The sequence below is a fragment of the Physcomitrium patens genome, chromosome 13 (genome assembly GCF_059467195.1).
Source record: "Physcomitrium patens ecotype Gransden chromosome 13, ASM5946719v1, whole genome shotgun sequence".
In the NCBI taxonomy this organism is placed as follows: Eukaryota; Viridiplantae; Streptophyta; class Bryopsida; order Funariales; family Funariaceae; genus Physcomitrium; species Physcomitrium patens.
The window spans coordinates 3,572,709-3,587,368 of NC_143422.1; the positions used below are offsets into that span (position 1 = coordinate 3,572,709).

The 14,660-nt window shown below is 41.2% G+C and overlaps 1 protein-coding gene across 2 annotated transcripts; it reads right to left on the reverse strand.

Moving 5' to 3' along the window:
- Window positions 1–1,284: 1,284 nt before the first annotated feature.
- Window positions 1,285–14,614, reverse strand: LOC112290497 (uncharacterized). 2 transcript variants are annotated; one of them, XM_073538229.2, is made up of 22 exons: window positions 14,070–14,614; window positions 13,795–13,913; window positions 13,387–13,432; window positions 13,140–13,212; window positions 12,931–12,988; window positions 12,484–12,579; window positions 12,076–12,190; window positions 11,476–11,742; window positions 11,132–11,233; window positions 10,207–10,771; window positions 9,227–9,843; window positions 8,702–8,895; window positions 8,195–8,417; window positions 7,897–8,016; window positions 7,114–7,370; window positions 6,126–6,657; window positions 4,404–5,975; window positions 4,006–4,224; window positions 3,026–3,889; window positions 2,490–2,821; window positions 2,049–2,179; window positions 1,285–1,827 (listed from the first exon to the last, which is right to left on the reverse strand). In XM_073538229.2, the coding sequence occupies exons 1-22, from the start codon at window positions 14,163–14,165 to the stop codon at window positions 1,823–1,825; spliced, it is 6,603 nt and encodes a 2,200-aa protein (XP_073394330.1). In that variant the 5' UTR covers window positions 14,166–14,614; the 3' UTR covers window positions 1,285–1,822. The 2 variants fall into 2 exon arrangements, with proteins under 2 accessions (XP_073394330.1, XP_024392551.1); XM_024536783.3 differs by having other exon boundaries at window positions 1,285–2,179.
- Window positions 14,615–14,660: the final 46 nt, after the last annotated feature.

A 14,660-nucleotide genomic window follows, 5' to 3' on the forward strand; every position in this document is an offset into this window, starting at 1 on the left:
AATCTACAAAAATTAATTGTACAATTATTGTACATTTTAAATTAATGTTGGATTAAAATTTTTAAAATATAAATTTAGGATATTTTTAGACTAAGGAGTCTAAGATTCTTTTTGCTTAGTAATGAAAAAATATTCTTTAGAAGTCTTGTTATCCGTCAAAGCAATTTGATATCAGATAGAGTGATTAAACGGCACAAGGTTAGGGCAATGAGCAGAAAGATAAGATTAACATTAGAAGTGCCACCACAAAATGCAAAGGCGCCTCTCAAGTAAAAGCCAGGGAGTCCAAGTATTAAAGGATTAGAGTAGTACCACAATAGTAGTTGAGAATTAGTAGAATTACATATAATATTACCAAATAGTAGAACCTTGAGATAAAATAGTATTAAATCAAAAGAAATGTAATTATAAATCTTGGTAATAAAATAGCTTGTTTATAGATCAATATGTATTATTGGTTACAACAATCATCAAGTTCTATTTTGTCCTTGCTCATAGACTCTTAAGCTCAAGTGACAAGCTTCAACCTTTATAAATAGCATAATCTAAGAAGAGATAATTTCATCAAACAAATTATTCTTTTTATTATAATTTGAAATATAAAAATCATATCTTGATTGTGACAAATATAAAAAATATTAGTTTTTTGATTATGGAGAATTTGATGGTTATTATAGCAATTTTTGACATTGATTTTCAAACTTTTGTAAGAACCGCCTATTGAGGTGAGTCTAGTGCAAATTCAATGGGATAGCACTATTTATACTACATAAACTATTTATACTACATAAAAGAAGATAACACATTTTACCTCATCATTTCTTCTTATGGACACTGAGCTACTTTTTCTAAATGTAAAGCCAAGGAAAGCTTTTCAATTTCAATCCATTACAAGCTTTGAAAGTTTTAACTTATTTTCTTGTAAAAGCAAAAAATACTTTCTCAGAATTCTTACAAATCTGTTTTTGACCACTCTCATTTTAGAAATAAATGTGAAAGTCAGTTTTTCAAGCAGAAGTATTAGAAGAGCAAAGGTGTTGACTCTAAACATAGGCACATAGGAACAAATGGAATGTGGTTAAAAAATAAAAAAATAAAAAAAGGGACTACAGACATTTTGTAAAAAAAATTGAAGTATAGGAAATTTCAAAACATTTCATTGAACAATCATGACTTTTATTTTTGAAAAGTGATCGTTATGTAATATAACAATCTTCTTTAAACATAAATGCAGAATAAAAGTCATGATTGTTCAATACACTTCATTTCATTTTTCCAGGCACGTTGAAACCTCCAAAGGATCTTTAAAAGTGGATGGCACCTGATGTGCCACAGAACACAATACAAAGTAGCCAGCGTGATAGTACATAATAAAAACTTACATAATTTACAACCTAGTCCTACTCTAACGACCTGAACCTGTCTCGAACAAAGATTGTGAAGTCACTAGATTATGAAAGCGCGGTACCGCTTTGCTACTTCTCTAGCAACCTTGAAAAATGAGCGGATACTGCTATCATGAATGAAGAGTATAGTCTCCTAACTGATTTTAAATCGAGAAGTAAAAACATTATATGGAGAACTAGCAAAAGAGGGATGAGAAGTTGATAGGGAGAAAGCTCCCCCAAGCACTAACACAACATGATTAACTGAGAGGACATCGACGTTAATAATCCAACTCTCCCGGATGCTCGAGCGTTTAAATAATAGAAAGTTGAACTTTCGTCATGACATAGTGCTCTGGACATCCCCTGCTGGTAGCATCAGAGCTCATGTAGCAGTGCAGAACAGAGCCCTTCGGGCGGATGAGTGTGCACGCTGGTTATGCTGCAAAACCATGATAGCATCATGCGCTTAAGTCCATCCCTCATTGTTGGTAGGATTTGATTTTTTCACCAGTGCAAGTGGATCCTTCCAGACTTGTCAAATATGGATGTCGAATGACCAGCAACACAAATTGCTCGAAAGAATATGCTTGGAACGTTACACCGAGACAATAATAGTGATGAACTAAGGTATTGAATACAATATTCAAAGTTCTGATTTACCGGGTCGAAGGGTTGTTCCCAGATTACTAGAAACGAAAGGTACGAGTCTTTTGTAGTCACGTTTCCTTCCTGTTCCATATGTGTCCAGAACACGACCAAGAGCTAACTGAGTGTTTCGTAATGCCTTCTCCCTGCGCGCAAAACAATGGAGTTTCAGTATCAATGAAGTGAAATTCCTGCTGAGTGGAGACATGTAGACTTGCACATTTGCGCTGAAGAGGTCTCAAGAGTCATAATACAACAGTAGTTGCAAGGCTGGTGTGATTGGTCGTCTCAAACACTGATGCCTCGAAAGAAAGCCGAACTGCAAATTCTAAAAACAGGCAAAGAACTGAATAATATTCCGAAAGCTACAACCAATCAAGCTGCAACTCTTTAATGCCATCTGTCCTAACATGTTTCTGACAGAAACAAACTATAAAGTAGGTTATGTCCTCAGACCTGGATGGAAGAACGTCGGAAGCTACAGGACTAACACCTCCACTAGGCACCGGTCCCGTGGAACCAGTCCATGACTGTTGAACTGGTGCACGCAATTTGAAAGAATTTTGAGATGCCATATTCCTTTGAGGACTTGGTGCAGAATCCTCAGGACGCCGTGGATAGCTCCGAGGAACATTGTTAATTGCCCCACTCTCCTGGGGACTAACTGCAGAAGACGCCTCTGAATGTACACTCCCATGAACACTGCTGCTCTGTAATACGGCCTCCAATACAGTCACAGCTTCCATACAAAGAGGGCTTTCCACCAGCTGTGATACAGCAGCATACACCTGAGGCAGAGAGTGGTTTGTAAGTGAGGGGGTCCAGTATCAACAGGAAAAAATTGCAGTAAATTATTCTAACTAGCAGTAAGGAATCGAGAAAACAACGAACAAAAAGAAGTTCAACATAAACAAGAGTATGAAGGCACAGCAAAATTCTCTGATTGTAAGACGTAAAAATCCAAATTATCTTAGCTACGATTCTGAACATACCTGAGGGATTCTGGCACTCTCTATGGGTGTGTACCGTACCAATGGCCGCAGCATAAGAAGAATGATCCGCTGATACTCTATCGGACCTTTTTCTAGCAGGCGGAGCAGATGACCAAACGCTAAATTTGAGTATGTAGGGAACCACTCAGCGCAGAGCAGCGGAGCTACTTGATCCAAAAGATTCTCTACTGCTGTTGCTTGCCCTTCAGCGTAAGCTGAAAATACTACGCCGAGATCATCCAACTGCTTCGCAACACACCACTGTGAAATATTTGCTGCTACTGACCTCGCTTTCTGTAGCTGTTGCTGTAAAGGCGACGTATCAAGAACTTCTGTGCTCTCTTTGCGCAATTGCAAGCAGAGCCACGGCAATAATCCCACGATATGCATCAACAATCGTGTCTCTGAGTTGCCAAAAATCTGGTCGCAAGAATGCAGAGTTATTCTAGACAACACCTCTATGGCTGATGCGTGGCTCACTGTTGACATGAGGCCCTTCAGAATCAAAGGTTGTACTCCTTCAAATGGTGGGGGCTTCTCGACTTCTGTTTCTTCCCTATTTGCAGAGGGAAAGCTTTGACTTGATGGAGATTCAAATGACCTATCACTACCAAGATAAAAACCTCTCGAATCGAGACGACCTAAATCTCGATCTTCCCTATCTACTTCACTCCGAGGCATGTTAGAGATAAGTACATTTTCAGCTGTCTGGTCATTAAAAGAAAGACGATCCAAAACCCTTGCAAAAAGTTCCAAGACCTGGGTGTAAATATGAACAAAATCTGTATGCAACATTGCTACACACCCCCAGAACATTTGGGGATACAATATTGCTTTCTCTGGCTCCATAATCTCAACAATTACCTGCAAGATATTACTAAATCAGAACAAAATATTTGCATTTTTGCTGCTTTAGGCGGTGATTGTCCATTTCATTCAGATGAAGAATCCACAATGCGGTCAAATAGGGCCTGCTGTACCTGGAGGGTTAATAAGATTTCCATGACAAACCCCAACACTTCTTGTGATGGATTACTGAAGCAGCGATGAAGGCAACGCAACAGAGATACACAGGTATCACTAGTCACACTTGGGCGAAGTGCCCTATAGATTTGATGTGATCGACATGCAAGATGCTTCGACGTACATTCCATGGCCCACTTCAGGGCCTCCTCCCCCCATTTTTCACGTAAGTCACCCTGCATACATAAAGAACAGGAGAATTATAGCGATGCTAATGTCACCAGGTTAACCAAAATTATATGTATCCAATTTCAAAATTGCTGTTAAGAGTTATTAAAAGACTTGCGATGCGAGAAAATCAAACAAAAAAATTATGCTAATCACGAAACATGAAAACGTAAGGACAAGTGCAAACCTGGAAAAAGATCGCATCAACTACACTCAACACCAAGGCGGACAAAAGAGCAGCGCTGGGAAGCTCTGTTCTGGTTAGGGTCATATCTTCATTCTGCCACATCATGCTGCTCTTCTTTGACTGAACATACTTGATAAGACTAACTACTTCTTGTTTGTATTCACTATTACCATGATCTCCAGCATCATACAATTCCAGATGCCGGCCAGCAAGCGAATAGAGAAGATTCACCAATAGTTGTTGACAGTGCTCCAGTACAATGTCCTCTGAACTGTCCATGGACACGAAAGTAACATGGAAGAGAAGTGGAAGGTGCCCTCGAAAATCTTCATCATTCTCATATGCAATTTCAGCAAGCAGTATAAGCGCAATGTCAGCACGAGAAAGCCAGTGATGACGTATTTGAGAGTCTCCACCAGCTGTTGCCTGGGCATTGGAGCGAATATCGTCAGCAGAAGGTGTGTCAGGAAAATAATCACCACTGTCGCGAGACAAATGACGACTCCTCATGCTCCCTGTAGAAGTTCGGACTCCCATAAGAGGACCTGAAAGGTTCATCAATGGTCCAGAACTTGCAAAAAGTTGACCAGAGCGTCCTGCATGCACATTAATCAGATCTGGCATCTGGTTCAATGGTCCAGACATGCTTCGCCCTGTGGCTGTCCGCCAGCTCAAATTGCCACTAACATTTCTTGTGGTGCCGTCAGTGGAGCTTCTCAAGGCTGTGGGATCATTTTGTGACGTAAGTGGACCTTGCGAGAACTCTAGTACACCAACTTCATTGTCAAAATAAGGGTCAGCCCTTTTGACTTCTTCAGGAGGGTCTTCAAGCCTACATTGTGCCAGTTCGCACACTAACTGATCAATGGTTTGCTGGGGAGAGATTCGGGCCAAGTACAGGCTTATACGTTTCGCTACTGAAAAATACGTGGCAAATGCACCACTGATTTCACCTGACGCATTTGAATCACAATCCTCAATACCCTTCGTGATAAGAAAATTGAGCACCGGAACGATGTTTTTCCATTTGATAGCCACTGTACTCCATAACTTCTCAATCTCATCAGGAAATTGATCCCCGTGTCGCCAGGTAACATAATACAGGCTTTTAAGCAACCGATCACCCCAACCGGACTCCAAAAGTTGTCCGAAGTTGAGGTTCTCAATCCAAGGAGCCATGCACGTGAGAACTTGATGCTGTGCAATAATATCAACAGCATCAAGCTGCCTTTGCATTATCTCCTCGCACAGTGCTTCACTAAGTTCAGGGTGCTCCTTTGCAAGTTTAGCTGACAATTGATACTGAAATTGCTGATATGAATCAGGTAGACTACCTACCACAGCAGCTCTGTACCGCCCCGCATCCTCACCCTCCTCAGCCCATGCGCGAATTGACAATGTCTCCAGCATTTGTAATGCGTCGTCCCGGATCTGTCTTGACTGATCGACAACTTTGTACAAAATCAGGCTAAGTAGGCGTTGTATATCACAATTGGGAACATCTTGTCGCATGTACACTTCAGCCAGGACTGTGAAATACCCATCTGCTATGGATGGATCAGATGAATAACACTGCAACAAGAAAGAAGTGTTAACCAAGATTTCAACAACTTGAACGACGACACTTACGTGCAACAAACCTGACCGTTAGAAAGAGTGTTGACTGCAATAACAGACATTTTACGTTTGCAGCGCATTCTCTTTTAGATTCAACCGACGTACCTGATCAATAAATGCAGGAAAGAGATCTAGATTACTTTGAAGCAAATTCATGAGAGCAGTCTTTGCCAGAAGAACTCGTGATGGGCTCCCACGTTGCTTGTCGCGACCAGTGCCGCCCCTCATCCCTTCTAGAAATCCGGTTACCCCGAATTTGGAATGGGGAGATATGTTCCGTGCTTCTGTTGGTAAGTAGCTACCTGGTACCCTCCCCGCTGGTTCTAGAAAGAGCCCGTTAATCCAAGCTACAATACGGCCACTCATTTTGCGGGCACTATCATCAAAGCATGGACCATATAGAAGTGCTGCCATAGCATTCATTGACACCCACTGAATTGCATCCACGCGATCATTGATTTCCTTCTCAATTGTAATTTTATCCACAGAATCTTTGACTCTAAGACTCTGAGCAGCTTTGTAACGCTCAACTTCACGCCGAAACTCACTTCCACCATCTTGACCCCATCCAGTCGTTGTGTCCTCACACCACGAAGAAAGAAGATCAAATAATTTCTTGCGATTGGGAGGTGGAAATCTGCAGATATATTTTAATAAAAGTTTCAATTCGGAGGAACTTGATGTTCAAGGAAATAAGAAGAGAATATAGTTGAAAGAAACCAATTTAATTCCTTAAAATATACAGACAACACTTGCCAGTAGGAAAAAAGGACCAACGATCACAATGCGCATAACCTGAAGCGCAAGTCAGTGGTATTGATCCCACTAGGTTTTACTTATTGATGAACAATGTTGCATGTTGAAAGAAGGTAGCTACAAAAAAATCTTGAAGGTTTGAATCAAATGAACAAATTATATTTCGCAACTAAACGCGAAAGAAATTTCATACAAAGTCAAACTTGTAACTCTTGAGAATGGAAAATGCAAAGCATTTGCGTACAAGCCTGACAATTAGCGCGTGGAACAGAAGCACAAAGCCGGTTAAAAATATGGCCAAAATGAAGCGAGATATCAGAAGTGATGGGTCAACTACCTCTCCGGTTGTGCCTTCACCATATCAACCGCAAGGGATCTCAACACGCAAGCTAATGAATAACGCAAAGACTGAACCTCTTGGAAGTTTTCAAGCGGTCCTGTTTGCACCTGACGCACTGTTTCTTCAATGAACTTGAGAAAGTGCGCACGTAGTGCAGGCCTGCGGGTCAGTATACCAGGCCACACATTCTCTGCCACCATGCGATATACATCTGCCACATGGACCCTAACATCCACTTGCCTCCATTTCTGACTCTGCATAAACAAAGACTTCATGCTTAGCTCACATGACCAAGGATCATACAGTCTCTTTACGAATAAGTCATGTAATCAAGCCGAGTTTATGATTGCAGATAAACAGTATTTCGGTAACGGGAACACCTAACCACATGTCAATGTACGGTCCGGTTGGAGGGAGGGAGGAAGCGAGAGAGAGAGACTAATCTACTCAATGGTACATCTACAAAGGATTGAAAATGTTTGGAGATGCCGCAATGAGAAAATATGATATAGGCGGGTGCTAATAAGTGCAAACGCATGCAGGATAACATCCACTACGGTTCTGACATCTACTTTATATTGAGCACTATTAGAAAGTAAACTTCGCTGCAATGCTGATCACTCTTGAACAGAAAACTCTCTGGGGTGGATAAAGCGAGACACAAATGATTCAAGTGAAAGACGCTATTCATGCAAAAGTTAAAAAGAACTAAAAGAAGGCCACAGACTTCACAACAATTGATGGAAATAACAAGTAAAAAGCCCATGGGATTTTACTCACCTTCCACTTTGGTCGACTTTCCATCTCTGAAGTGACCTCCTCGACGAATGTCGTGAGGTCAGACAACATCAGCTCACAAAGCTCCAAAGTAGAATGTCCTAATGCAAGAGTAGCTGCATGCTGCTTCCGTGCAAAACACACGTCAGCGACATTAAACATGTAACACGAAATGGAAACACAATGAGAGTCAAATCACAAATAAAGAAACATCTACGATATTGCTTCAGAGGAAAGACATTGCGACTTATATAAAATGTCAACATAACTTCCAATCACACATTAGCAGAAAGAAACTTACAACTTGCCCTTCGTTTCCAGATTTGAGATAAGGAAATACAAGCCTACATAAATCCCTTACAGAACGAATTCCACCATCAGTGCTGTCCTCCGGCGGACAGCCGCAAGCGAACATGGAATACAAGTGCCATTGGTCAAGCTTGCTATCAATTTCATGCGACTGAGCAGATTTACCACCCAAATCCGTAGCCGTAATATTAGCCAGTCTTGAGATAATTTCTAATCTGTAATGCATTGAAACAACACCGTTTCATCTGTGAGCGCTAAATCTTAAAAAAAGGATACCTTACAGAGCGCCGTGTCTGATATACTCACTTGTAATGATGCTTGCAATAATTAGGGCAACTTTTCATCATTGAAATCGTGAACTCACGCTCACTAATCATTCCGCACAAGATATACAGACAATTGATCGTTCGAATACAAACATTAAGCTGTACACACACACACACACACACACGAGTATACAAAATAGGAGACTTAAGAGGTTAAGTGAGCGAAAAAGCACCTGGCTCCTTGTACCGCGTTAGGACACAATTCTGCAACATGAGTAACTAGTTCACTCAAGCATCGTGCCCACCGCCCCTTATCAGAACTTTCCAAGACAGATTGGAGGCTGATATCCGCAGGAGGAACATCCCATTCACGCCGAAGGTCATACCATCGCAGTGTATCCCAGTAGCATCGCTGGACAATGTCTTCCTAAACAATGTCATACTCATCAGCATCCGACCACCATATTCTTATTCAGTTACATCCATAATCAGTTGTTGAAAGATCATGAATAATTTATGCCATAAAGAGATTTCATGATTTTAGATATTTTGCTAATGTTTAAGTTAGAGTTCCTAGGGCCTGACTCTTAACTCTAACATCAATAACTAAAAACAAGATCATACCCGGAAATTCAAAGCATAAACAACTAGGGATGAATCGCTACTTGTTTTCTTTTTCCTGCAGAGACTCTGTACTATTAACACAGCATAATAAGATTTATATCCTCAAGATCAACAATGAGTATGCGTGAGTTTACCCCAGTTTCCTCGAAGACATCGATTACAAATGAAGGGGAATTTCCTGTTGTGTCCTTGGAAGCGTAACGATTTATGTCATTCTGTAGATCACGCACGCACCGCAAAACCTCCAATGCGGTACGTCGTATATGTACGTCTACGGAACAAAGGAATATAAGGCCAACTGCGTCCATGCCAGAAGGATCAAAGTTGCTCCTTTCACCATCAGAAAATCCTGACAAAGTTGACGGAGTCGACAAATGACCTGCGTTCCCGGTCTTCCTCGAAGAAAATTGAGAGGAGGACTCTTCTGCAAGACATGCACGCCAAGCATGTAGCAACTGAACTAAGCGACCAAGCGATGAATGAATTAATAAGTTGTAATCGTCCGGAATTCGCAAAATGAAATTTGCCATCCCCCGCATGACAGCAAACCTACTTTGTGGCAGATCCCGCACAGTCCTAAAAAGCACTTGAATGGCTTCTTCCCTAACACCTGTGTCTACACTAATAGCATACTGTGGAATAATTTCTGTCAATTTCTCAGCTTGCCACTGCTCTGGAATCAGATGCGGAACGCACTTAAGAGCCCAACGAAACACCAGCCATCCTTGTGATTTTTCTTTCGTCGCTGGTTCTGTGTCACAACGACAGACCATTCGATATTTAGACGTACATTAGATTCTATACTTGACTACACACACTCTGGATGAATAAAAAAGGGTTTGAGGTGTCATAATTGGAGAGCAGAACAGAAACAGTAATTAACGAGACACATCATCATGGTGGGGAATTAATATATGAATCACAAAATCATATCATATCAGGAAACTAGTCCAATGAGAAATAGAAAATACGAGATGTCTTCTGTAACAATAGATGTATAACATAGAAGAGGCAAGTCACTAATTCCCCTACAAATTCCCAAAAAATCTGATGAACTGGAGTGATCATAAGAAATAGAGGGAGGCGGTAACGAGCTGTCAGTCAGAAAACCAACCTGTTGTGATTTTGGTAGCCGTCAGTAATAAAGTGCCGAATACTGCATGGCAAGACTTGATGATAGAACCCAAAGCAGATCGAACCTTCGGAATGTAAGGACCAATATTATGTCCCAAGGCTGTGTCACTGTTAGCCGATCCTGATGCATGCGACCATGATGTAGAAGTACCCCGAAGAGATGATATGGCAGAAGAATGCAAATCTTCGACTCCAAATGTGTCTGCCCCATAGCGATGATGTGATGGGCTGGAGACCACCGCTAATAAAGCACGCAGACCAATGACTTTGGCTTCACTCAGCTCAGTGCGCAAAAGCTCCAAAATCATATGATTCATTGAGAAATCAAGATAAGCATCAGCAATAGTAACACAAAAGTCCACAAGCTTATCATGCTGTACGTCTTGGGTAAGAGAACCTTTCTTTAGGTTAGTCAGTAGCATCGTGGCGATACTGTTCAGATACAACCATATTTTTTCTTGCTGCTGACTGGCTGCGTATACATTAAGATAAAATCGAAGCACCCTGTGTAGACAATCCAAGGCCATTGAGCGAAGCATTTTGTCCTGCCAGCACCCGTAAGTATGACCCCTGGTAGTGAGTATTAGCTAATAAATGTATGCAGCACTTACGAATTAGTGTAAAAACAAGAAAAAAAATTAAAATTACAAAAATAAATAAACAGATAATAAAACGTTTTTAGAAAGATAAATCAACGGTATCATCAAGAAATTGACTTGGAAGGTTTTACAATACATATAGACAAATAAAACCAAAATAAATAACTAAATAAAATTAAAATCTTACAAGATTTTTAGCATTAGACTCACTAATTCAAAGTCGCTGTCCTTAAAGTCAAAGTAATGAGTTACACTTCAAGCAAAAATAGATGCAGTCGTTGAGGATTGTTAAGAGCAAGAAGGTACCTTCAGAAGCTTATAAAGATTGTCGAGATGGTTACCAAACGAATCTATAAATGTTTGGGGATCTCCCAGGGAGAGAAGCAACGTAACCAATGGATAGCCAACCTACATGAGCCGCTCATATTCAGCACCTTCTATGAACTCCCAGACATTGAGAAGGACGACACTAAAGTCAAAATAAAACAAAAAAATCTTTAAACTCCTGCCAAAACAGACCATTAGTATTTATCATATTGACTCAAGCAACTCACTCCTCTCATAAAAAGAACAACATCAAAGATAGTTATTCAGAGTCAAAAGAATGACACAATGCAGAACATGTATGAAAGCGAAGACTATCCACTCACAATCACATGCTTGCTTTGCTTATCCATCCATAGATTAAGCTGACCCCGCAATTTGAAAACTGCATCGTACCAAAGACTTAGAGCTTGATCGCCTCCAGTGGGTGGCCAAGCTCCCTTTTTGCACTCGGCCAAAGGAACAAGAATGCTTGATAACATGTTGCAGACAGCATGATGAAGTTCAGCCTTTTTCTTTGTCGGACTTCCATCTAATGGATTTGCCTTGGTTATGAAAGAAGTAGCAGCGTTGAGACCAGCACTCGTTGTCATCTGCTCTCCAGTGCCAAGAATTCTAAATATTAGAACCAAGCTTCTGCAAGCAAACCGTATCAACTAAAGGACGTGATGAAAGTAATCGTCTCAAGAATGAATTTGTAAACTTTCCAAATAAACACTATAAGAGACCATCACTAAACAATGACAGATTCATTCCTTGCACTATTCCTTCAACTGGATAAACTTCAACCATCCAAAGGAACTCGAACATACAGATGAGTACAATTCAGCTCACAAAAATAGCCACAATACAAATTAACAATATTTACATGTCAGATGATATCATGTAAGATACTTCACGAAAAGAAAGAGGAGGATAGAACAGACCTCAAGTTTAAGGTAGCGCATTCCATGTATAAGGCTTAGTGTCTCACTTCGTACAGTGTCATATGAGCGCCGCAGATTCAGCTCCGTGAAATATCGTTCGGTAATAGAACTAAACCTGAACACACGTAGAACATATTAGACTCCAACACCATTAAATGAAACTAAATACTTAAGAAGATTACACGAAATATAACAAGCAACTAGATAGTATCAAGATCTCTCATCAAGCATTTGACATATCCACACCATGAAAAGCCGGATATTGGACAAACCACCACATTTAAAAATTGAAACGCCCGGAATTATCAATTATACAACTTAAAACCCAAACAAATATTTACGACGCTTGAGAAGAATAAGACAAGTTAGGGGCCCAGAGGTAAGAAACACGTGTACAAAGAGGAACACCTTAATCTAGAGAGAACACCCAGCAGCTGTGCAACAAGGTCTAAAAGTAGTCCACGCAAGTCAACAAGAGATGGATACTCCGCTGGGCTCACAACTCTGTCCAGCATACAGAGGCATATCAGTTACAATGACTCGTTACAAACATCGCAAAACCATCTAAAATTAAATTGCAGAACTCTCGTGAGAAGAAAATCTAGAAGTTCAATGCTTGATAAAAGAAAACCATGGATGTACAATCCAAGACCCAATTTCATGATAATAATAAAGTCCAATACTATCCAAATGAGCAATCCATGGGAAAAACATCTCCTGGAAAACGTATGTAAATCCAATGGTACAACCTTGGCCGTAGAAACTCTGGTACCAAGGAGAATAAAGATAAAAGATTAACGAGAAACTAGGCATCCAGTTCTTTGCACAGGCATCTAATAATATATCAAATAGTACCTGTCTGCATTGAGGAGCCAGTCAAACGCGAACTTCTCAAGCCCCGCCCAGAGAGTCTCTGCAGATTATTCGTACGAAAAACCCGGACTCAGAATGGCAAACTAAAAGCAGTAAACATTGTTTGTTGTCGACTTCTTTCAGTTTTTAAGGCCTAGGAAAAACGGTTACTTAAAACGTAGGATGCACTTCAACAATGAAGAAAAGCTTACCAGTGAGACCTTCTGCTCGGCAGCACTCCACGATTCGTATGCAAGCTGAGCAGAAAATACACTCCACAGCTAGCTGCGAACCCAGAAACTCAAGAACCTCAATATGAGAAGAATACCAATTCTTCTTCCCAAATATGGACCAGCAACACGCTATTCCTGGTTGATCGATCATTAGGAACGTTGAAACTAAAACCTAATATACGCGCTTATTCCCAAGCATGTCCACATCAAAAGGTAAAAAACTGACCTTCCTTTGGAAAGCCGAAGCATCAAATAGCCCTTTCGGTGTTTCACTGCATTTTGTGAATAAGACCTAGTTAATCAGTGTCATACCACCATGCGAAAAGACAAATATCTCTTCATTGACACAATAATCAGCTTCTTCGTAGAAACTTAACACAATGACCTGCTTGACGTTATAGCCAGCTGGGGCGAAGTATCTTGACATCATGTAAGCATTCGAATGTGAACGTTTAAAATATGGAAACAACTAATGGAGCACGCATGCTCTCAGTAAGAAAGACAAGAAAATACTTTGCATTGCCAACTAATCTAATCACCACTTGCCTCTGAAATCAGCTCCATCATCATCATTTCAAATCAGGGTATTCCCAAGTGGTAGATGCAGACCGAATACACAAAACTTGAACATTACCTGTCCCGCCATTTAAGGAGTGCCTCGAGAAGGGGTACAGGCGTATGATGGGCCACCATAGCCAGGGAATCGAGCACTTGTTCGTAAGAGGGATCTAATGCCCGCAAATACTGGCCATCCTGAAATTAAAATTCATTCCAACGAGCAGAGTCTCACAAACCTGGGACTCTTCCAGAACAGTCCACCATCATAGGTCTCGAAAATTGCAAACCCCATTTCCCACCAATTTTTTCCCCACAGAAGTTCTAAAATCCTTTGCCACAACTGAAGCTAACCTGAGCCTGAGCAGTGTCCACACGGCGGCGAGCAAGCGGGAGGAAGCGCTGCAAGAGCGCATCCACGATCAGCTTGGGCGCGTTAGCTACCCGCATTGTGGCAGACAGCTCCCTCGCAACAACCCGCCTCTCCTTCGCTTCCTTCTCAGATGCTCCACACTACATGTGTAGCCCAAGGGGGCACCAACTCACTCCATTCAATCTCCGCCTCACCATATCCCACTTCTGCGCTTCAATTATTCAATGGTCTACTCGCAACTCGACCCCAATGTGCATCACCACCACCTAATCCCTGCAGTCTCTAAATCCCCTCTAAATCCCTGCATTGCTCAAATCTCCGCATCGCAACCTTGTGTTCTCCCAATTAAGCTGCACTCAACTGCTGGTAGGAATTGTGCCTCGATGACCTTCTCAATTTCCGATCTCCAACGATGCGAACACGGAAAAATTCAATGCCAATTCCGACGTCGACGGCAGTGATTGAAGCTTCGAGGAAGCAAAAACAACTTTGCAAAGGGAGAGAGAGTCGCACGCACGCACACTGTGTCCTGTCGGGCCTGATGAGGGTTATTGTTGACGGTATTAGGGCGG